This window comes from Protopterus annectens, chromosome 9.part0 (genome assembly GCF_019279795.1).
Source record: "Protopterus annectens isolate FY-2018-M chromosome 9.part0, PAN1.0, whole genome shotgun sequence".
NCBI classification, from domain to species: domain Eukaryota; kingdom Metazoa; phylum Chordata; order Ceratodontiformes; family Protopteridae; genus Protopterus; species Protopterus annectens.
Window position 1 is genome coordinate 257,098,119 of NC_056743.1, and position 24,750 is coordinate 257,122,868.

Consider the following 24,750-nt stretch of genomic DNA (forward strand, 5'->3'; position numbering starts at 1 on the left):
AATTATATATATATATATCTGAATTGATCCGAAGTTTCGGTGCCAGAGTGTTCCGAGCTTCTTATTGTGGAACTGCCGGAGTCCCTATTCCTTACGGGTCTGTGCTGTGACTTCAGTGCCTACCTTAAAGTCTCCCAGTACCGACCTTAGAGTCTAGGAGCCAACCCTCGCCGCTCTGGTCCGGAGAGTATAGTCGTACCTACCTGTCAGTTCCAACTTTTCCTCTTGGGGCCTCGGCTCAGGAGAGTTCTGCACCTACTTCAGGCTCAAAGCCCACTGCTTTGGTGCCGCAGAGACTGCCTGCCTCGGATCTGAGCAGCGGGGCTTTCGATGCCATGAGGAGAGCATTGTTCCCTTTGGCATCCACATTATTTGTTTCAGAAACCTCTTTCCCTGAAGCGCCTGCATCTGCCTCTGTTTCACTGATCCCTTACAGACCTAGAACCTCAGGTCACCCCATTGGGTGAACCCTGCTTTTCCGGGATCTCCCTACAAGCTCCCGCTGAGGAAGTTCCCAGGAAGCGGCTTTGCAAGATTACGCATTTGGATTCTCCACAGGAATCCATCACATCGGATACTGACTTAGATGAGTCAGAAGGGTCGCCCTCTGAAGATCTTTCTGTGATATCTTGGAAATCCTGAAACAGAGGGTAGGATGGAAGCCCATTAACCCTACTGATGATGATGAGTTAGTATTCCTGAAGGCTTTCGAGTCTCAACCCTCCACCTCTTGAGTGACTCCACCTTTTGAGCTGATAGACCTTTCTTGAAAGGCGTGGGAGTTCCGGATACCATGGAACCTGTCCTTCTGAGGCCTAACAAATTCATAACATCACCGCAGGGCAAGGCTTTCCTTACGAAGGGAGTACCCGTTTTGCTATGGTGGTGGCAGCAGCCACCAAAAAGGAGTTGTCAGAGATGTCTACATCTGTTCATCCTCCTAATAGGGATTCTAGGATCATGGTTAGATACGGAAAGCGCATGTTTAGTTAAGCAGCCTTTACTCCTCGATCCCTGACCTATTTTACTAGACTACACAGAGATCTTAAGGAGTTGGGAACTACCGGACAGGGTGCAGTAGTTGCTGGGGTCTCGGACAAGGTAGCTTTCCAGCTTGCTACCCTAAATTCCCTTAACTCTTCCATGCGTCTGATTTTCTATGCAGCTGATGGAACGAGCAGGGCAGCAGGTACAGGAATTGCTCTTAATAGACCTTGGATGCGCTTCTGTTCCTTTGCGGAGCCCTATGTCATCCTTTAACACCCCCTTTGATGGTTCATCCCTTTTTGGACTAAAAATGAAGGAAACGCTTACCAGGATTGAGCAAGATGGAAAGACATTGTCTGGTGTATAAGTCCATTTTTCCACCCCTACCAGACCTTATCCTAAAGGTAGGAAAAGTGGGTAGATGTGGTTCTGTTAATCCCAAGGAGCTTTCTTTGACACACATGGTGGAAACCACTGTAGAGGCAGAGGAAGATGCAGTAATGGAAAACGCCATCCACGCGACAGAGGGGGCCCACAAAATCAGGGCAACAGTTATCATTTTTTTGGAAAGCCCTATCAGCACTCCTGAAAGGAGGCTCGTCTGTCCATTTCTGGAGGCAGTCAGGAGACGGTTATTTTTGTATGCAGACACCTGGCTAAAAATCACAAGACTTTTGGGTACAAAACGTAATATCCAGAGGATACTCCATTCCCTTTACCACCCTTTGTGAGAAAAATCCCGGACGTTCCACCCAGTCACAGGGAGCAAGCAACCATAGAAATTGCAAGGTTGCTAGAAAGAGTCATCCAACCATTCCCAGCAGATCCTTGAGGATCCAGAACTTACTCAAGGTTTTCTTTAGTTCCAAAAAAGACAGGGGACTGGAGACCCATTTTGGGTATCAGCAGAACAAATCTGTCAAAAAAACAAAGTTCCTGATGGTCACGCTACAGTCTATACTTCCCTTTCTAGGGAGAGAATTGGATGGGCTCATTAGATTTCCAGAATGTGTATTACCACATAAAAATGGCCAGACCATCCAGGCATCATTTGCGCTTTCGGCTGGGAGCCAGTCATTTTCTGTTTCAAGCTGTGCCCTTTGGTCTCACTACAGTCCCCAGAGTGTTAAAATGCATGGCAGTAGTCATGGCTTATCTGAGATGTTTAGGATTCCAGGTGTTCCATACTTAGACAAGTGGCTCCTCACCGCCACCACCAAGCATCGACTTGTACAAGCAAGGGATACAAACGTAGATATTTGCCATCAATTGGACATTACCATAAATTTAGTCTGCCTTATCGCCATCCAAACGTACCGTATTCATAGGAGCAGATCTCGAAACCATCTACATGGCCATAAAGCTTCCAGTGAAAAGAGTTGGGAACCTTCAACAAGTTCTGAACCTCCATTTCAAAACAAAAAGCCTTAGTTTAACAGTGCTCAAGTTATTGGGGGCCAATGGCTGCAGCAATCATTGTCATTCCTTTCAGTCTAATGCATTTGTGGATTCTGCAATGGCTTCTGTTCACACAATGATCCTTTCAAGAACTTCCAGTGTCTCATCCGATTATAATGAACTCATGCAAGAAGGATCTTGACTGGTGGGTGACTTCTCAAGTAACAATACTCCTGTTGCCAGTGTGACCACGGATGCCTCTGATGGGTTGTTGGGGGCATTTTCAGGGTTGTACAGCCTAAAGCACATGAGAGAAACATGAGGCTCATCTGCTTATCAATGTCCTATAGATGAGAGTTGTACTAGCTAGCTTTGCACTTTCTTTCTCTAGGGACTATTGCAATTCAGACGGACAATATGTTGGTGATCTGGTACATAAACAAGGAGAAACCAGATCCAATCCCATATGTCAGAAGCCCTGAGAGTATGGCAGTGTGCAATATTCACACAGCGCTTTTTGGTAGCAATGCACATCCCAGGGGAGATCCAATGTGATAGCGGACAAATTTTATTGCCTCACGAGTGGTCCCTTAAAGTAGTAGCAGAAAGGATATTCCGCAGATAGGGCCAGCCTTGCGACCTTTTTGCAACCCCCACCAACACCAAATGCAGCAACTACTTTGCCCTAATCCCCAGTCTGGGGGATACCCCAAGGGATGCACACTTTCACAGTTGGCCCCTGGGTCTCATTTACGCTCCCCCCCCCCTGTTTCCTTTGATACTCAAGTTCCTACAGAAAGCCAGGACTCTGGGAAGGACCATCATTTTTATAGCTCCTTATTGGCCTCGTCAGATTTGGTTCCCCTTTCTTCAGCCTCCTCTACTGGAAGAACCATGGATCCCAGACCCACTTCCAGATCTTCTGATTCGTTCATCAGGAGCTCTTCGTCCTGCACTTCGTACCCTCAGATTGACAGCTTGGCTGCTCCAAGCCAGGTTCCACAATCTCTTCCCTGCAGCTCAGAACATCCTAATACCCTCTCATAAATTATTTACCAGGAAGCTATACCTTAGTAAATGGAAAAGATTTTCCATATGGGCGTCCCAAATCAATGTTGACCCATATTTGGCTTTGATTTCATCCATTTTAGAGTTTCTGACCAAGCTATTTAATGAGGGGGGGTGGCTGCAGCAACCATTAGGGTTCAATTGGCAGCATTTTCTAATTTTCATATTTGAGATCAAGGGGATTCTGTCATGTCCCATTGACTTTCTAAAGCCTATATTAACGGTACTGTTCAATTGAGACCGCATATAAGATCTCTCGCTACACCATGGAACCTAAATTTTGTTCTTTCCCAAATCATCTTTTGTGAACCAGCATCATCCTGTGACCTGAAATACCTGTCATGGAAAACCATCTTTCTAGTAGCTATTACTTCTGCTCAAAGCGTCTTGGAATTATATGCCTTATCCATCAAAACCCCCATACTTAATTTTTGAATTGTTCATTTTGCCTTCATTCTTACGTCCCACCCACCAGCCCCCTGCCATGAATTTATTGAGGGCCGGGAAGTAAAGACAAATCTTGGTGATATTGTGCCTTTATCTTCTGTGTTCTTATTTTTTTCTTTCCAGGGTAGTTAGCTATCAATATAGTGGGCTGCAAACAATATCTGAGGGAGGCACCACTGCATCATGGGATAGGGAGTAGGCCACGAGCTGCTTAAAATCCTCGAGCTTTTGTATTTGGCCGAATCGGAGCCGAGGATTGGCTCTGAACCCATCTGTGAGTGAAGGCAAGATGAACAACTCACATGGAAGTTGTGGTGAGTACATAACCTTTTTTTTTTTTTTTGCAAATTTTAGCTGGGCCTGGATATATTTAAGAAAACGCTTCTGTCTTGCAACCCTACGTCATAGTCCAGACGTGGTGAATACGGGAGATTGTTGTCATATGTAATACACAACCAGTACTTGCCAGAAATTTCTGTACCTCCTTCTGTGTTGCTGTAGGTCACTTGCCAGCCACCCTATCCAGTTTTCATCTTGTCTTTTTGTCAATTTTGGTGGGGTGTCCAGTTCTGTGCAACGTCACTGTTGTCCCATATTTTCTCCACTTTTTGATGACTGTCTTCACTGCGTTCCATGGCATCTCCAATGCTGTGGAAATTTTTTTGTACCCCTCTCCTGACTGAAACCATTCAACAATGAGATCCCTTTGATGCTTTGTAAGCTCTCTGCAAGCCATCACTTTTGCTGTAGCAGGCAACTGAGTAAATGTCCGGAAAATCCTACTAGGACAGCTGATCTTTATTTGGGATTAATCAGAGTCTCTCTAAATTATGGCAGGTGTGCAAGAAGACTGAATGCTGTAATGAAATCGTAAGGTGCTTCAAAATATTAGTTTAAGGGTGTGCACACACAGCAAAGTATTGGTTTAAGGGTGTGCACACTTACGCAACCAGCATACTGTACATTTTTTATTTTTTATATTTTTTCCTCTAGACCATTTGTTTCTTTTTTAGTTGAATCGTACAGGTTGTAGGTCACATTAAAGTTGGGAAAAGTTTTGAAATGATTTATTGTGATCTCATTTTTTTTACATCTCAAAAACCTGGCATTTTAACAGGGGTGTGTAAACTTTTTATATCCTCGGTACCTTTGCTACCTTGGCTTTCAGAGCTGCAAACTATCAGACCCACTTCACTAAGTATACCTTGTCCCTCTTAGAATCTGCCACCAAACACCTGGTAGATATTCCAGACTCCCCTACCAAAGCATCACTGTCCTCTCTATTGGCGCTCTCCTGCCATGTCAGCTGCATCTGCCTTACGCAGATGTTCTTTTCTTCGCCTACAACCTCTGTCAGATGATTTCAGGGTGAAGCTCAGTGATGCTCCTTTGGATAATGCTGCACTCTTTGGTTCTAAGATGGCAGACCTTTTTGAATCCCTGCAACAAAAGGGAAAAGAAATAGAGGACCTGAAACATTTACTGGTTTCACGGTCCCTAAGTTTCACAGAAGCTATCCAGCCAAAACCCAGTTTATTAGAAAGCACTCCCACCCTTCTCCTTCAAGGCCTTGTAAGCCCACAAACAAGCCCCTCCAGCTTGAGTATCCCCTCCCTCTATCCAGAGGACTCCTTTTCAGGACAGGGCAGGTAGCATCTGAATACCTGCCACCCCTGCCTCCTCCTCCCCCTCCTTCTGTACCACTGTCCACTTGCCTCACTGTCTCCCAGTTTGGACCCATCTCACGTTAGACAAGTGGGTCCTGTCCATACTTTAAAACGGTTAATTTATGTCCTGGATATCACCTTCCATAGGGCAAGGCATACCTGACCACCTGCTCAGCAGCTGCACCTCTTGCAACCGGTAGTCCATACCCTGTTAGATCAGGTACCATAGAGAATGTCCTCTACTGCAAAAGGAAGAGGATTCTATTCAAGGCTCCTCTTGGTCCCCAGGAAGGAAGTATTCTATTCAGGGTTCTTCCTGGTCCCCAGGAAGGACGGACGGACCCTGGGGACCAATTCTAGACCTCTTCTATCTCATCCTTTTTCTAAAAGTCCCTACCTTCAAAATGCTATCTCTGCCAACCCTTTTCCCTCTCTATTCCACAAGGATCCCTGGCTACTTGAGATGTAAAGGATGCTTACCTCTACATCCCAGTCAAGCCTTCCCTCTCACTTGCAGTTCTCTGCTTTGCCCTTTGGACTCACCAGTGCACCGAAAGTCTTCACCAAATGCCTGGCACCTGTGGTGACATACTGCAGGACAAAGGGAATACAGATATTTCCCTACCTGGACAACATGCTGTTCCAGGCTATCGGCCAAGAAATCCTCCAAGGGCACATCCATTTCATCATGACCCTCCCTCAATCACTGAAATTTCAGATAAACCTAAAATCCCATATTCAACTTGTATTCCTTGGGTGCAGGATCCGCTCACATCTCATGGAGGCATACCTATCCCCACCAAAAGTGAGTTTCCTCACAGAACACCTTTACCTGGTCCTTCACTCCACAGTGTTGACTGCAAAGGCAGTACCTAAAATGTCTGGGCTACGTGGCAGCCACCATACCCATGCTTCCTTTAGCACGATTACACATAAGAAAGCTAAAGTGGTACTTTCGGTCAATTAGGAAGCAACACAACCAGCCTCTGGAGCACATTGTGTCCCCTTCTTCCCCGTCTAATCAAAGGGAATACTGTGGTGGTTGGCTCGGGTAAATCACAGCCTGGGCCTTCCTCTCCAGCCACCTCAACCCACTCAGGTCATGCATGCCAGACTCTTCAGACCTGGGATGGGGAGCCACCTTCGGCCACCGACAGGTGTAGGGCCTGTGGCCGCAGCACCTCAAATCAGAACGCATCAGTGCCAGAGAGATGAGGGCAGTCCTTGTAGCCCTCCAGGCTTTTTTCCCTGTCTTACAAAATGGGCCACTTCTGATATACACAGACAACACCACTGTACTGTGGTCTATCAACAAGCAGGGAGGGACCAAGTCCTAACTGCTCTGAAGACTAGCCCTTTAGTTGTGGGAATTGGCCACCTCACAGTGAATCACTCTGCAGGTGACGTGCATTCCCTCTCTCCACAACACACAGGCAGATTATTTGAGCAAAACCAGCACAAATAACCATGAATGGATGCTTCAGAGAGATGTCTTCCTTGACCTGGTCCACAAGTGGGGTATACCTCAAATAGACCTGTTTGCCTCCATCATCAACAAGCAACTTCCTGGATTTTTGTACCAGGACACCAGAACCACAGGCACTGGCAACAAATGCCTTTTCAATTTCCTGGAAGGGAAAATAGGTATATGCAACCCCCCCACCTTCCCACTCATTCAGAATGTCCTGCTAAAAATTCAGCAGAACAACCCAAAAATCTTACAGGTGACTCATTGCTGGCCATAACAGCACTGGTTCCCCTTACTCCTACACTTGTCTAAGGGCATTCACCACAAGCTTACCCCCCAGCGTGGACCTTCTCACACAGAGCAAGGGGTCACTAATCCATCCACAGTGGCAGCTTTTGCACCTATCCATGTGGCTGATAAGATTCTGATCCCAATCAGACACCTTTACAATGAGGACGTGCTCAATGTCTTGCAGGAGGCCAGGAAACCAAATACAAGAAAATCATATCTTTCAAAGTGGAAACTATTCATTATGTGGTGTCATAAGACAAGCTGGACCCGCTTCTTAGCAAACCCCCTCTAGTGCTGTCCTATTTGTGAGAGCTACTATAGACTAGATTGGCTTCTTCTTCCATCAAAGCTATCTGTCTACTATTTCTGCGTGCCTGCTTCTGAATCCCCCATTAGCATCCAGACTTCCTTACAAACTCTTCTCAAAGGGGGTACTTTGCCTTAAGCCCCCGAAGAAACCTCCCCCGCCTTGTGCCCTTAACTACGTGCTCGAGTAGCTTATGTTACCACCCTTTGAGCCAGCTGATAAAGTTAAGCATTTAACCTGGAAAACTGTTTAGTGGCTGAACTCTAAGCCTTTATGGCTATTGCTCCATTCCTAGTTTTTCACAAGGACAGGGTCACCCTCAGGGCTAACCTGTCCGTCATGCCCAAGGTAGTTAATGACCTGTCCCTCAATCAGGCCATACAACTACCTGTATTTTTCCCAAACCCACAAGGAGAAGGTGAGATAGTGCTGCATTCCCTGGATGTATACAGGCAAATCAGATTCTACCTGCACACCACCAAGCCTATCAGACAGGCTGACCATCTTTTTTTCCTTTCATTCCAGAGTCCCAGGGAAGGCAGTGACCAAGCGGACTATTTCTATTTGACTCTCCAAAGCCATCACCTTCTGTTACCAATTCCATGGTAAGTCTCTACAGGGTACAATTAAGGCTCATTCCACAAGAGCAATGGCCTCTTCAGAGGCCTTCTTCAAGGGCCTGGATACCTCTAGTATCCTGGAAGTTGTTACTTGGTCTTCGGTCCACACCGTCACCAAACACTACAAACTTGGCCACATCTCCAGATCCAGGGCAGGATTCACCAGGGCTATCCTTCATGGATTCCTGAAGTCTGCCTCTAGACGACCACCCCAATTTCAGTGAGCTTTGGCACTCACCCATATGCAGACTATTGCAACATGAGAATAGAAGGACAGAAAAGTTGTGTAAAATCTTACCATAACCATAGATTTCCTTGTCATCCATGTTGCAGTATTCCTTCCCCTCCTGTCAGCTAATGATTTCCCTTTCTGGATGGCAATGATATGGCATTGCCGTTATAGGACTGGCTCAGACTGGGGCTTCTGTTCTGAGGGCCTGGGGCGTGCCGACATCACCTTTATGGACCAAAAAATCTTGCCTACGTCAGATGTTTCACGCACCACAGAGGGACTGAAAGCTTTTGGATACTTGGCCGTACGTACATGAGACTGAAGGGTAAACCCACGTGCAGAATACTGCAACATGGAAGAGAAGGACATCTGTGGTTATGGTAAGATTTTTACACATTTCTTTATATTGGCAGCTCACACTTATTGCAAGTTCTTGGCCAGGGATTAATGACCAGATTTGTGTTAACTGTCTTTTAAAACTAAGCTTTTGAAAGATTATATTGCTCCCTTTTTTCTCAGTATAGCATTTACTATTTAATAATTGCTCTTACATAAAACTATGTATTATTTGCTAAAAGAAAGTTTTACAGGTTTGATGTATTCCGGTATTCAGCCTTTGATATTTGTTTACTTCAATTTTGAACTTATTGAATATGTTGACTTAATCCATGATTTGTTCAGGGTATTCAGCTGTCTCATTATTTAAAGCTGATGACATGATTTTACGTTTTTGGCTGTAACAATTTTAAGCTGATCATATGATATTAAAAAAAGTTGTGACATGACCTTTTAGAATTGTATTTAAACAGGGTGTGTTTGGTTCACTTCATCTGAAGAAGTTTTGTTATAAAATAAAACAAAGGTGCTGATATTACGTTTTAAGTTGTTGACCTGGATTTGTCGGAATCTCTGTGGCCTTGCGTGTGTTTTTTTTTATAAGTTTTACAAGATGCTGATCAAAGCCATTTACTAGTAGTAGTAAGTTTATTAGGTTTGTCATATCTTGGCGACGGCTATATAGTGCAATTTTGCCTGCTGTTGTCTGATACTTAAAGGTTCTAATGGGCTGTTGACTTCACTGTCAGATGATACTTCCCTGTTTGTGTAATATTTTTTTTTTATGTCCTTCCATTTCACTTTTGCAGTATCCTTTACAATTGGGGATCTCCTGCCAAGGATGGCCTGACATCTAGCCAGTATACCAAAGCCTTTAGGTTGCTTTAAGGTACGCCGTACGTCACACATTTGCTTCCCTCATATGGCGTAGGGCATAAAGGTGACTTCTTTGCCGCCAGTCCGAACGCCATCGTTTGATCATCTGTCTGAATTCCTGCTTCGTTGCTGGTTCACCAAACTGTAAGATAAGTGCCCCGTTGGGGTTTTTGCTCTTAGCTTTTTTCCTATTGTTTGTTGCTTGTGGGGTTTCATGTCATCCAGAAAGGGTAAATGGCAGTGCAGTAGACATTCCCTATAAAGACCGTCGCAAGCAGTGCATAATTGGTCTGTATGCTTCCACGGCCATACAATCCTTTTCTTTTGTCAGGCTTTCATCCCAAAAGCTTTCCTAGTTGGCTTTCCTGTTTGGCTTTGTATTTAGAGAATCAACGCCTTAAGCTTTTAGCAAAAGGCAGTATGGAGGGACCTTCCCACTTTGAACATCTTAGTCTGTGAATGAGGCGACCAAGAAGTCTCATTCTGATTCTTCTGCTGTACCACTTCTGCCGGATGTCTCTCCCAAGCTTAGTGAAAGCCTGGAGGTTCACCTACCTCCTCCATTGGATTACTCCGCCATGACCCCTTTGGAGACCGGCATGGATCTGACTTCATGCACGTCCTTGGAGGCTTGGCTGATATCTGCTTTGGACATTCAGGGGGAACTGTGGCTGATTAAGTACCGAAGGGCTTAGCGGTGTTCCTCAGGTTTTGGTTAGAAAGGAAGTTCTAACTGTGATTGTAGAATGTCGGCCAGCATTCATACCTTAAGTTTTACAGGGCAGACATCCCTTGGGGTAGGGCATGTCTCTCCTCCTAGGGACACTCAGAGTGAATGGCAAAGTTTCACTTGGGTGTTTGTTTTATGCTGTTTTGTCTTTGAAACCTCTTCAAGGAGTCTCTGTTCCTGCTCCACCTTAGTTGTAATCTCCTCTTAAAAGGCCTTGGGAATAGGATTCCTCTGAGGAAGAGGTGGATTCAGGTGAGGAATACCTTGCGTATTCCTCCCAGGTTCCTTTCCCTTTGGGCTGTGGTTCTAAGGAAAAAGCATCTAGTAGTCCCGACACTGCTTTTGAGGAGATTTTCTTCATGGATGCAATTTCCATGATGGAAGTTTTTAAATGGGGTTCTGCTCAGGCTTCTGAGGTGCAGAAGCAGTATTACGAGCTTCTGCAAGTTGACTCTCTCAGACCTTCTGCTGTTTCTTGCTTTGTCTGCCTTGTTGGATGCCTTTTCTACTGTGTCAAAGGCTCCAGATTCCCAGCCCCCCCCCCAAAAAAAAATTTGTTTTTTACAGGGTGCCTCAGGATTGCAAGTTTCTTTATAGATGTCCTTCAGCTTGACCCCTCTGTGGTGTCTGTGGCATCTGACAAGCCATCTTAATTACTGTCTTCTACAAAGCTTCTAACTTTTGATAGACAGTCGGCCTGTGAAAAGGCTGGGTAAGAAGGCTTTTACCTTTGTTATCTTGGCTTTTAGGGCTATCAGTTTCCAGACTCAGATATATTTTGGCTCTTCTTTCTCAGGCCTGACAGGTTATTTTTGACCTTCCTGATCCTGAAGGGAAGACTTCTCTTTCCTTGTTAAGGACCTCTTCTCAGGAGGCTCGCCATTCTATTAAGTGCATTTTTGACGCAACAGATGCTTTTTCCAGAGCTGCTGCTTTTGGTTCTGTAGTGAGGTACTGTTGGCTTCGGCTTCAGCCTTTGTCTGATGATACTAAGGCTAAGTTGGTGGATGCTCCTCTGGATAACAAACACTTATTTGGTACAGCTGCTGCTGATTTAAGTCTCTTTTGGATAAGGGCAAGGCCTTGCAGGAGCTTAAACATGTTTGGTTCCTCTTTGCCTAAGTTTCAAAGAAATTACCCTAATAAGCCATCCTTTTTCCGCAGACTCTCGACCTCCTCCCAAGGGTAAGCGGGGTGAAGGGCTTCTGCTAAAGCTACCCAGATTCCTGTGATCCAGAAATGTTTTTTTCTAACAAGGTGCTGTCTGACTGTCCTGTTTTCAGTCGAATTCCTTTTTCTCTTTCTTTCCCTCTTTCTTCCAGTTTGGTTAATATTACTCAGGATTCATGGGTTATTTCCTTTATCCTCCTAGGGTCTCGCGTGGTCTGGAAATCCCTTCCCCCATTCTGGGGCATTCCTCAACCCCCTAAGGAACAGTTGGCTTTCGTTTCAGGGTGCTTCAGGATATTTTCGCTCAGGGAACTGTTTAGGGCATTCTCGTTTATCAAAGGGTTAAAGGATTATACTCCAAAATGCTTTTGGCTCACAGGAAAGAGGGCACTTGGAGACCTATTCTAGACTGATCTAATTTGAATATATTTGTAAAGGTTCCTTTTCAGATATTGTCCCTTCAGAATGTGTTCCCTCTGTCTGCTGCTTCCTCAGGCTTTTCTAGTGTCTGTGGACCTCAGGGATGCTTATCTTCACATTCCTGTTCATCTGCTTTTCAGAAAGATTTTACATTTCTCTGTTGCTTCCTGCCATTTTCATTTCTCTGCTTTGCCCTTTGGCCTTTCTGCTGCCTCAAAGGTAGTCACCAAATGCCTTGCTCCTGTGCTTGCATTTTGCAGGCTAAAGGGGATAAAAGTCTTTCCCCTACTTGCATGATTTCCTGCTTCAGGTGTCCACTCTAGAGATTCTACTGCATCATCTTCACCTTGCCATTTCCCTTCTACAAATCCGTGGTTCACTATAAATTTCCAAAGGTCCTTTGACTCCTTCACAGAGTCATTTATTTCTGGGGTGTAGGCTCCAGACTATTCCAGTGCTGGCATTTCTTTGTTTCGATCCCTTCTTCTTTTGGTCCTAATTACAAGGGAGTTTCTGAGAGCTCTAGATTTTATGGTCTCCACCATTCCTGTGCTCCCTTTTGCTAATCTCCACCTGAGAAAACTTCAGTGTTTTTTAATGTCAGTTTGGCTTCAGCATTTTGATGATCTGGACTACTTGGTTCCTCTTCCTCCATGCCTCAAGCTGGAATTCCAGTGGGGTGGGTTCAGTAGTTGACTCTCAATCCTAGGGCTCCCTTTTCAACCCCTCTTACTTCTCAGGAGCTGTTTATAGATGCTTCCGATGGATGGAGAGCATCCTTCATTTCTCTATATTTGTAGGGTCCTTGGTCACCTCGGCAAAGGGAAGACCACATCACTGTCAAGGAGCTGAGAGCTCTTCTGGCTCTTAATGCTTTTCACACACTATACTCCCCTGGGTCTCTGTGTTTACAAACAATACCACAGTGATGTGGTATGTCAGCGGGGGGGGGGGGGGGATTAGATCTTGCATCCTTTGCAGGGTAGCTTCTTTTTGTGTGGGAACTAGCTAGTACCGTGGGAGTCTTAAGGCAGTTTATATTTCCTCTGGGCACAACATTGTGCAGACTGAGTAGGACCATAACACAATCCCACAAGTGGATCCTTCACAGGGATGTATTTCTGGACTTTGTCCACCAATGGGGTACACTTCAAGTAGATCTATTTTCCTCCCCTGTGAACAAACAGCGTCCTCTTTTTTTGTGCTAGAGTCCCAGGTTCTTTGATCTGGAAGGTGGATGCCCTCTCTTTTTCTTAGAGTAGGATGTTTGTTTATTCCTTAGCCTCCCCATGTCCTCCTTCCAAAAGTCTTGTTTAAAATACAAAACGATGTTCCCAAAATCTTGCCGGTGACTCTTGGCACAGCAGACCGCATTGGTTCCCTCTTCTGCATTTAGCCAAGGGCAGCCATTGAAGTTACCTTGCAGGGTGGATCTACTCACACAGGATAAAGGGATCTCTCAGCCATCCTCACCTGTCCATTCTTGAACTGACCCTGTGTTTGATGGGATTTTGATTTCATGCAGACACCTTTTTTCTGAGGACATGCTTAGGGTCCTGCAGGAGTCCAGGAAGCCCATAACTAGGAAACCCTATTCATCTAAATGGAAGAGGTTTTCTGTTTGGTGCCTTTCCTTGGATGTTCTTTTGGTTCTGTCTTGTGTGAACTACGCAATGCTAGGTTGGTTTATTCTCTTGTTAAGGCCCACTTATCAGCTATCTCTGCTTATTTGCCTTTATCACCTCTTTTAGCTTCTAGATTTGAGGTTAAATATTTTCTTAAAATCACCCTTCATTTTAGACCTCCCCATAAGCGTTACCCCTCTTCCTGGGATCTTAATTTTGTTTTTGAAAAATTGACCCAGGCTCCTTGTGAGCCTGCAGCTTCAGCTTCCTTACAGCATTGTTCTTGGAAGACTGTACTTTTTTTAGCCCTTACTTCTGCCAGATGGGTGTCTGAGCCTCAAACCCATCCTTTTTTAGTTTTCCATAAGGACAGAGTGTCTCTTCAGACGAATCTTTTTATGCCCAAGGTGGTGAATGAGTAGTCTCTTAATCTATTCATTTGTCTCCCCCCCCCCCTTCTCTGCAGTCAGAAGGTAGAGAACCCAGATTTTATTTGGATAACACCAAAACTTTGTCAGATCAGCTGTTTACTTCCTTTCATCTTAGATGCTTAGGTTTGGCTGTTTTCCAAACTATTTCTTCTTGGATTTCTAAAGCCATTGCTTTTTGTTATGCCTTCCATGGCAAGAGCTTTTCTTCTGTTAAGGCTCATTCTTCTAGGGCCGTGGCTTCTTCTGGTGCTTTTTTCAAGTATTTGGATGCTAACTCTATTCTTTGCACTTAACCTGGTCTTCAATGCATACATTTACCAAGCACTGTAAGTTAGATATTATTTCCAGAGCTAGACCTGTCTTCGCTAGAGACATTCTCCATGGGTTCCTGGAGAGCCCTAATGGTCCATCTTCCTCTCTTCTTTCTAAGCTTTTAGGTTCATAGGTATTTACTAGGCTAATGACCACAAGGGCCCCTCTAAGTCTACACATGCATCCCAAATCTCTGACAAGTTCTGGCACCCTTGTTAAGTTTAAGCAGGAGGCTTGGGTGATGAAACCTTTTACTAGTAGGGGCCTGGGAGATGAACCATTTACAGGTTACCTGTGTCTGTTAGAGACTTTGATGCTACGCCAGGGATGAATTTCCTGTTCCCCATCCAGTCGTCCAAGTTGCTCTTGAATTGAGTTAGGGAGGAATGCTGCTTCACAAGGATGGGGAGCCTGTTCCAGGGATGGGGTAGTTTCTGGGATACATACCGGTTTATTTAGCAAGTCAGTTATGTCACAGTCAAGGTTAAGTCTTTTAAATGGGTAATTCTGGTGCTGTTAATTTTTTGGATGTACAGGAGGTCCATCATAGTGGGGTCTGACAGAGCCCTGTATGCCAGGTATAGATTTCCCCTCAACAGCTTGTAGTAGATGGAGTAGAGGGATAGGACCTTGAGGTGGTCTGCATAGGACATTTTACTTACACCTTGTATTTTGTCAGCAATCTCTCTGGACATTCCAGTTGTTGGAAATGCCTGGTTAGGAACATACCAGTAGGGGCATTGTACTCTTGAGATAGTCTGATTAATGCTGAATACAGTGGAATAGTGGCTTTCTTGGAGCTAGATGCCATATTTTTGTTTAGAAGTTGTGCAAAATGGAATGATTTCCTCAGTACTATAGACATGTGATGGTCAAAGGCTAGATTTACTGTGTTCCGAAGTCCCTAGCTACTGGGTCAACTCTAAGGGGTGTGTTGTCAATATGATGGTTATCAAGGGTAGATAATTTCCCAAAGGATACAGTTATGCATTTTTTGGCATTTAGTTTCTCAGTGGCTCTGACACCAGTTGTTTGTGTCAGCCTTTCCTAGAGAACATTTGTGTCAGTGTGGTATGCAGTGACAGCTCCTAATTTGCAATCATATGCAAATTTACGCCGCCAGAGACTATTGATATTGGCCTTGACTTAAGAGAACTAAATGCCAAAAAAGGAGCAGACCAGGGGACACTCCCTGAGGGACTCCACTTATGACTGATCTCTTTGCAGAAGTGGGCCCCCCCCATTCTAATTTTCTGGGTCCTGTCTGTGAGCCGGTTGGCTATCCACCAGGTTAAATACGGGTTTGTACCTAAACACTTGAGTTTGTCAACAGTGCTCAAGTGCGGTATTGTCATATGCCTTGGCCTGGTCAACAAAGTAGGCAGTGTGAACCATTTTGCCTTCATCTGTTGCTTTTGTGACCTTCTCGAAGTCCACCAGGTTGCGTAGTCTGTTTGTCATGGAGGATGGATGGGTACGGTCTACCAGGCAGCCACCATTCTTTTTTTTTTCTTCCCATTTTGTGGCCCTTAGCCCTCCTTTGGTAGCTGCCATGCATGTTTGCAGATGAGGGCCTGCTCTGCCATCCATTGTTGACTGTAAACATTTCTGTTTATACACCATGAAGGCTGACATGAATTGGCAAAGCCAGGTTCATATATCCATCTTGTATCTACGTGCTGCATGCTGTGCACCACCCACATTCCGTAGGTGGTAGCACTGGGTGCAGTCTTGACTGCCTCCCCACCCCCAATCTGATTGAGGTGGCGTCAGCTACTGTTTCTCTCATTAACTCCCTCAGTGCCTGGGTAAGTTGCAAGTTTTTGATCGTCTAAGTCTTACTTAGATTTTGTCCCCCTGCACTGGTGAGTTGAGTATCAGTCCTTTGAATTTAACTCTAGCTTATAAAGAGAGATGGAGAAGGGGGCAGCTGTTCATACCTTTGCAGTATAGTTGGTAGCGGTTATTGCCCTGCATAACTCCTCTTAACGCTTTCATGATTTCTTTAATGCTTTCTACCTAAGGTATCAAACTATAATCTGCTGTCCTAAAAGTGGCTGCAAGGAATTATTGGTAGTTTCATGAGACGTCCACGACATTGTGTGAGATAAAACAAGTTATTCAGAATTATAAACTGAGTTGCATGTTGTGTTTCATGGTAGACTCTTTTTTTTTTTTTTTTTTTTTCTCCTTTACTCATAGTAAAATGTGCTTCTTTCTTTAGGTTGCATTAGTATCATCAACATCTGAAGGCTATACAACACCACAACCAATGTACCAGTCCTCTCATACAACAGAACGACCGCAGAAAGATTCCATTGATCCCATCCAGGTAAATATGCATAAAAATGTGTCTCAGCTTTGAGCTATTCTCTGCCAGCAAGTTGTAAAGTCTTTTCTGCTTTTGTCCAGCAGGGTCTGTTCTTATTGGTGCATTATGATAATAGCAGTCCTTGTCACATGACTTGGAGGGCTCACATTGCGAAAGTGGAGAAAAGTTGTAAGGAAACCCTAGCTTAGAATGTCTTTTTTTTTCTGTGCCAAAAATAGCATCATGTCTAATATTATGCATCCTTCTTAATGAATACTACAAGTCATTTGTACATTTTTTTTAATCTCAGGATGATATCCACCACCCAAATTAAGCATTTTAGTCAAAAGCTCCCACAGTGAGGGAGTATGATCTCTTGTAGCATCCACTTGCTATATCATTTACTGACTACGTAAGTACACCTACTCCTAAGTTCAGCAGTTAATTTACAATGCTTTCACATCTTGTTTGAGTCCTGATGCACATTGTAGACTTAAGTGCACAGACTTTACCAAAGAGCCCCCATAACTGTCTTAACTGCTGATCAGCACCCATACTGTTAGTGAGTATACTCTCTTTGGGGAGCGCACCATGTGAAACTGCCTTAAGTACCAGTTGCGGAATGGATATTTGTTGTATATCATTGCAAGGAAAATGGTTGCGTTGATATTATCAAGATCATCCAACTTGTAACCCCAGGCCTCAGCCTCGGAGTGCTTTTGAAGGAATGAAGCTTGGAGGTTAGGTCAGAAGAGTCATCCTTTAAGTCAGTTCCTAAATTGGCCTTTTGATCCTGAAAGAACTATGCCTATCTTGTACAAACAAAATCTCAAGACCTCCTCAGTCCTTTGCCTGAGTAAATTATTATTTTTGGCATTAGGGTTGGTATATAAATGCCACTTCAGGTGGGAGCTGGATATCAAATTTGGCAGCCTTGATTTACGGGTGTAGAGGCTGGCAGTCTGTGTTATCTACCTTCAAGTCAAGGGTTCTTACAGCTGTGGTCCCATTGTCTTGAGGTTTTTACTTAGGCTTAGTGGAGTACACTGACTGGTCTATGATAACTAGGCAGGAGGACTGGGTCTTGAAGTGCCACATCTCCTAATTCGGGAACTAGATATCAGATTAAGTGGGTCAGTGCCTGAATGGAGCTTAAGTCATGAGTGCAGAATGGCATGTTTAGGGGGTAAAATGTGATACCAGCATCAGACCTGTTTCCATTCTCTCTTCTCTGCATGCCAGCCTTAGCAGGCACAATCTTAACTCATTAACCCCGAGTACCTTCTCATGGCGCCTCTGTGCTTAACACCGAGTGCGCCATGAGAAGATAGGAATTCCATTATGTTAACCCCGAGTGCCTTCCAGTAGCGCAAGTAAGTTTACAGCCCTAATTTGAAGATATTGTTGAAAAATAAGTTGAGAAAGTAACTGAATGTTGTTAGTTACCTTCTCAACTTAGGATTTAGAGTGGAGTTAACTGATGGTCCAATAGGACTTTTATGAGTAAATCGGGTCGGAATGCTCTTGAGATTACAGCAAAGCGTTTCCGAGATGAAGCGGTGGCAGCCAATCAGATTTGTACATAACTCAATTGTGTTACGTGATTTTGACTGTTTTAGTGGGTAAGATACTGTGAAGAAAGAATTAGGTATGTTTTTTTTATTTTATATGATTTATTTTTGTGGTATATTATTTTCGATCCGAGTTTGTAATTTTTTTCTTCCCATATGTAATTACGATAGTTAGGTATGTTAAGCAGTCTTGAGTTTATTTCATAATTCTCTTAAAAACACAGAACTCGTTCAGCTGTTTAGCTAATGCTGTTGCCAACAGGTACTTTGCTTTCTTCCATGGATATTGTAAATGGCCTGTTCAGTGGTGTTAAGGGGGAACAGCTTAAAAGAATGCCTACATTTTTCTGATCAGTCGATGAGCGGCTTATCTTTTCGTAAGTGCTAGGTTTACAATTTTTGTGTAAAAACTGGAATTATTCAAGTTACAGCCCGGCTTATGCGTGGTCCTGTTTTCCCGGGTGAGCCTATACAGTGCAGTTATTTCGACCCAGCTAATGTGTTAAGAATGCTAAACGTACGATCTTTTATTCTCCCTTTCCTCATTTGGGTAACACTTCTAAGTGCCTATTCGTTTCTCTCTTGTAAAATACCAGCAGTTGTCATATGAATGCCTAAACCTCTTTGCTTTAATTTTTGGCTGAGGTATCTCATTTTGTAATGTTTTTTTTTTTTGATGGTGTCTCTAGATAAGAAATTACATCTTTTACTGCTTCCCTTGGCTGTTTACATTGTTTTTGTTTGTGTTTGCTTGGCTCCGATACAGTTTCTGTATCCGGAAAGAGCACGTATGCTTGGGAAGTGTCTGGATTGCCTGAGCTACAGTGGAAGCCAGGGAGTGGAGGACTACCGTGGTATTGCGTTTTGTAAGCATAATTCCATTCGTCTCCTTTATAGAAGATGGGGAAGTATTTTTCCTGCCATTTCGTTCAGTTGTACAAGCGCATGACATGTTCTCACTTTTGGAATTGTACATCCTGCGCCCCCACCTCCATTCTTCCTTACGTGGAATCGTTGCTGTATAGGGTTTCTCTGAATTAGACTGCTGTAGTTGTTTGTTGACGCCCAGTGAGGTTGGTTTACGCTTAGTACTTTGTGTGTATAGAGTTATCGCTCATTATTATGCTAATAGAATAGGTCTTGAACATTTTGTTTGTTGTTTTTTAGTGAATTGATGTTTGACATGGGGTTGGTAAGGCAGATCAGAAGCCTTCTGGGATGTGGGTTACTGACCTGTTTGTCAAAGGTATTATTCAGTTAGACCCATACATATTTGATTGCCAGATATTATTCAATGCCAGACATATTTGATTGTATCAGCATTAAGGATCATCAAAACAGATATCAGGTAGGTGGCTGTCTAGTAGTGTGATTAAACTTTTTGTACTGGCTGAGTGTTATTGTCAAGCTGGACTGTGGGTGTCAGTTATAGGGGGAAAAAACGTTGTGGCTGAATAATAAGCACAGGTCTGACAATGTGCTACAGGGGATTCTATCTGACCACTATTGTTGGAATTATGCTGCAGACATTGTTTTGATTCTTGTAGTTGGGAATTATTTGCAGAAATGAAGGCTGGTTAAGTTTGCATGCTCTGAGGTGGAGAAGCATACATGACAGCTATTTGCTTATATGTGTTTTGGTACCTATGGATAAAAAAGGTGACAGTATTCTAGGATTCCATGGAATAGTGTATTTTTTTTTGTTTTATAGAAGTCCAATTGGAAAAAAGAGCAAGTGGTGCTGGAAGAGCTATTGAATGAATGGTTAAGGAATATTATTAAGAATGAAATGATGGTAGACATAGCAGTTAAATTTACATTGAAAAAGGGGAAATGAAAAAAACTGGAGGCTTACTTCATTGTGCAACTTTGATTACAAGTTACTAATGAAAATATTGCAAGTTAGACTTTGAGAGGAATAACAGGTGATGCTTTATGGTGTATACAGAAAACAGGTAAGGGAAATGATCGTTATGGTTACAGAAGTTGCAGATAAAATGTTGAAGAAAGGAGAGGTTAAAATGGCTACATGTGATACAGCTAAGTCATTTGATAATTTCAGTCATAGAAAAGTTTGGGAAATGCTAAGGAGTTATGATTTGGGAGAGATTTATTTCCTTATCAGGAACAACTTATAAGAGGCCATGAATTAAATTGTTAATGAATGGATCAGTTAGTGAGCAGATAAAGATGAATAAGGGGAGAGATGGGTTGCGGTATTGTTTTGCTTGGTTGTGATGTACAAAAATGCTAATAATTTGTGCAGGATTAAGCCTAAATAGAGAAAAAGTGTAATGTTTTAGGATATCCTGTTAAGTTAGATGATATTTATTTTATAGTGAAGGAGTTTAGATGGTGTTTTAGTAGGAAGGGAAAAGGTGGAAGGACAGTAAGACTAATTGATTAAGAAAATAACAGAAGCTGCAACTTTATGGAATTTATTCAAGATGTATTTTACTATAAAGGTTTAATTACTGGAACTTTGAGGTTGGCAGGATATTTTGTGTGTGTGTGTGTGTGTGTGTGATATAAAGAAATAACTGATCAAAGCTTATTCCTGTTACACCAGATAGTATTAGTATGTTGTAAGAACAGGCCCAGATATGACAGTTGGACAAAGGGCCATGCATGGGGACAGGGTTTTAGTACTGTTCTGTCTATCATAGACAGTTGGGGTGACCTGTTTGGTATTTGCCTGCTTCTTCTTATGGGAATGTCATCTGCTTCTCGACTGGCCGACATTGATGTTTTGAAATGTGCCTTTGTTGTTTTGCAAATAGTTGGCAGGCAAATGCCAGTGGGGTTCTTCCACAGGTTATGTGCAGCAATTATTACCTGTGTCTGAGCATGCAGAACCTTTCAGGAATGAAATGCAGGTCATTATCACATTAACAATAGGTGCACTTACAGTATAACACTGAGTCATTCTCACTTGTCAGGTAAAGCTCTCAGCAGCTGATACTGTTATTCACACAACTAGAAGTCATTATCACATTGATGAATGCACAAGCAGTTTGTGTTTCTGTCTATGTGGAGTCATTTCCTGCCCCCCCCCCCCCCACACACACACACACACACACACTAGTTTGTTTCTCTCATTTTCCAGTTTATTGCATTTTGCTAGGGAACATGCCAATGTGCTAAGTAATCCCTCATTACAAAGACAGTGTGTGTATGCTGTACCCATGTAGAAATCTTTCATTCTGTTTAGGACTTAGGTTATGAAAACTATGATATTTCTTTCATAGTTTAAATAACTTTGCTAGGGAAGATTTCAACATGCTAAGCAATACCTCATTTTGAAGACAGTATTTATAACTTACAAGATGTCAAACTGTCTGTCTATATGCTGTGCACGTGTACAGGCATCACAGTTTGTTTAGGACTTGGGTAATGGAAATTATGATTTTTTTTCATATTTTGGTAAATACCTTTGCTAGGGAGCATGTAATTGTGCCAAGTGATAACTCATTTTGAAGACCGTGTTAGTACTTGCAACATGATAAAAGAAGTGTGTTTGTATGCTGTACACATGTGCAGACATCACAGTCTGTTTAGGACTTGGGTTATGGAAATTATGATTTTTTTTTTCATATTTTGGTAAATATCTTTGCAAGGGAGCATCTGAATGTGCTAAGTAATACCTAATTCTGAAGACAGTATTCATAGTTCCAACATGGTAAAAGAACTGTACCTTTAGGTTGTACACCTGTACAGATATCAAAGTTTGTTTTGGACTTAGGTTATGGAAATTATGATTTTTTTCATATTTTGGTAAATAACTTTGCAAGGGAGCATCTGAATGTGCTAAGTAATACCTAATTTTGAAAACAGTATTGATAGTTCTAACATGGCAAAAGAATGGTGCCTGTATGTTGTACTCACATGCAGATATCAAAGTTTGTTTCGGAGTTAGGTTATGGAAATTATTAATTTTTTTCATATTTTGGTAGATAACTTTGTAAGGGAGCATCTGAATGTGCCAAGTAATACCTCATTTTGAAGACAGTACTGCTGGTTCCAACATGGTAAAATAATTGTTCCTGTACGTTGGACACATATGCAGATATCAAAGTTTGTTTGGAATTAGGTTATGGAAACTATTATTTTTTTCATATTTTGGTAAATAACTTTGCAAGGGAGCATGTCAGTGTGCCAAGTAATACCTCATTTTGAAGATAGTGTTACTTCTTACAACATGGTAAAAGAACTGTGTCTGTGCACTGTACACATGCACAAATATCACAGTTTGTTTAGTCTTGTACAATTATGAAAATTATACATTTACAATACTTCTCATTATTATGCTCATATCTTTGCAAGGGAACATGGTGATCACACAAATGATGCATCATTTTGAAGCTGACATTCAGATGCACAACTTCTACACTGATATGTAGGCTCTGTCTGTTACAGGTGATGAGATACTATGCTTTGTGTATTTATCAATTATGAGAAATAATATATTAATCATATTTCTGTGAATATTTCAAGAAAGAGCATCCCACAGTAATGGTTAAGGTATCATTTTAAAGCTGACATTCATATTAACAAATTAAATTCAAATTGTATGGGTCTGCATGGTACATTGACCAAGATATTGTGCTTTGCTTTTCCAAAAAGGTAAAAAAATATGCACAATATCAGCCTTCCTTGCCAAATATTTAATAATGATTTTGATATGCACTATCAACATTTACACTGTTGGAAAGGTCAGTGTCTGCTGAACAACTTTTGCGTTTACATTTTTAGTCTAGCTCTTATAGTTAAAGAGTTATGAACATTTGTTTTCTGTATGGTATTACAAATGGATTTTCTGAAAATGAGCTCAGGCTGCACTGTTGTTCCTATGGTGGAATTAAGCAGGCAGCTTTTCCTGAGTTGCTCCGGAGTGAATGAGTTAAGCCTTGCTCCCTTTCACATGTCCAGCAGTGGGTATTGTCATCCTTTCATAAAGTAGTTTGTGAGCTTGTTTCTGTAGTGAGTTGAAGGAGGCTGCCTAAGAGTTAAAGAATTGCAAGCTCTCATGGCTACACCAGCTTTCCTAATCTTCCACATGGACAGGGGACCCTCAGGACAAAACCCGTCATTCATTCATTCTCAAAGTAGTGAATAAGCTATCCTTGAACCAGCCCCATCCACCTGCCCACTTACTTCCTAACCCACAGGGGGATAGTGAGAGAGTACTACGTTCCCTGTACGTCCACAGACAAGATAGGTTTTATCTACATAAAACCAAACCCTTTATAAAATCAGACCATCTGTTTGTCTCCTTCCACCCCAGGGCCTTGGGGAAAGCTGTGAGCAAGCAGACCATTTTGGTCTGGATCTCACACGCCATTTCCGTCTGGTACCTACACCATGTTAAGACCTTGCAGGCAATGTCAAGGCCCACTCCACCAGAGCAATGGCTTCTTCTAGAGCCTTCTTTAAAGGGCTAGACACCAACTCCATACTTGAGACAGCCACTTGGTCCTCAGTACACACCTTCACCAAGTACTACAAACTGGACCATATCTCCAGAGCCAAGGTGGGGTTAGCCAGGGCTATCCTAGATGGATTCCTGGAATCTTCTTCTAGGCCACCTCCATTTCCTCAGTGAGCTTTGGCACTTGCCCACAAGTAGAATACTGCAACATTGGAATAGGACGACATATGAAAGTTGTGTAAATTCTTAACATAACATAGATGTCCCTTTCTTCCATGTTGTAGTATTCCTTCCCACCCACCTTCTCCACTTGTATGGCTGCACCTGCTCTCCTGGATGATACTGAGCAGGCTATGCCCTTACAGGACTGACTCCAACTGGGGCTTTTACTAGGTTCTGAGGACTGGTGCATGCAGACATCACTTATAAGGTCCACGTTCCAGCAGCCACGTAAGACGTCTGACGCACCAAGTGGGACTGAAAATCTTTGGAAACCTGGCTGGACGAACTGGAGAGGAAGAAGGGTAAACCTACAAGTAGAATACTACAACATGGTAGAGAAAGACATCTATGGTTATGGTAAGATTTTGCACAACTTTCCTGTACTTGTCTATATAGATAGATTTAGCTGTATATAGGAAAGTTGTGTAAAATCTTACCATAACCATAGATGTCCTTCTCTTCCATGTTGCAGTATTCACTAGTGGGTTTAGCCTTCTCCCAATCAGCTTGTCCGGTCAGGTTTCCAAAGCTTTTCTAGTCCCAGAAGGTGCATCAGACATCTGACGTGTTGGCAGGTACGTGGGCCATAAATGTGATACCTGTGCGCACTGGCCCTCAGAACCAAGGAAGCCCCAGACGGAGCCAGTCCTGATGGCCTACCCTATACAGAAGTCTAGGAGAGCAAGTGCAAGGATAAGAGGGGGATGGTGGGAGTGAAGGAATACTGCACAAAGAATAGGAGGACATCTGTGGTTATAGTAAGATTTTACACAACTTTCCTATGTCCTCCTATTCCACTGTTCCAGTATTCACTAGTGGGTGAGTACAAAAGC

General features: G+C 42.9%; 1 protein-coding gene across 7 annotated transcripts in view; it reads left to right on the top strand.

Moving 5' to 3' along the window:
* The window catches only part of CAPRIN1 (cell cycle associated protein 1), a 2,078,829-nt gene that overhangs the window by 1,288,377 nt on the left and 765,702 nt on the right, over positions 1-24,750 (top strand). For all 7 annotated transcript variants that reach the window (XM_044082838.1, XM_044082839.1, XM_044082842.1 and 4 more), the window contains one exon: positions 16,610-16,717. In XM_044082838.1, coding sequence (XP_043938773.1) covers positions 16,610-16,717 — 108 coding nt within the window. The remainder of the gene's footprint in view (positions 1-16,609; positions 16,718-24,750) is intronic.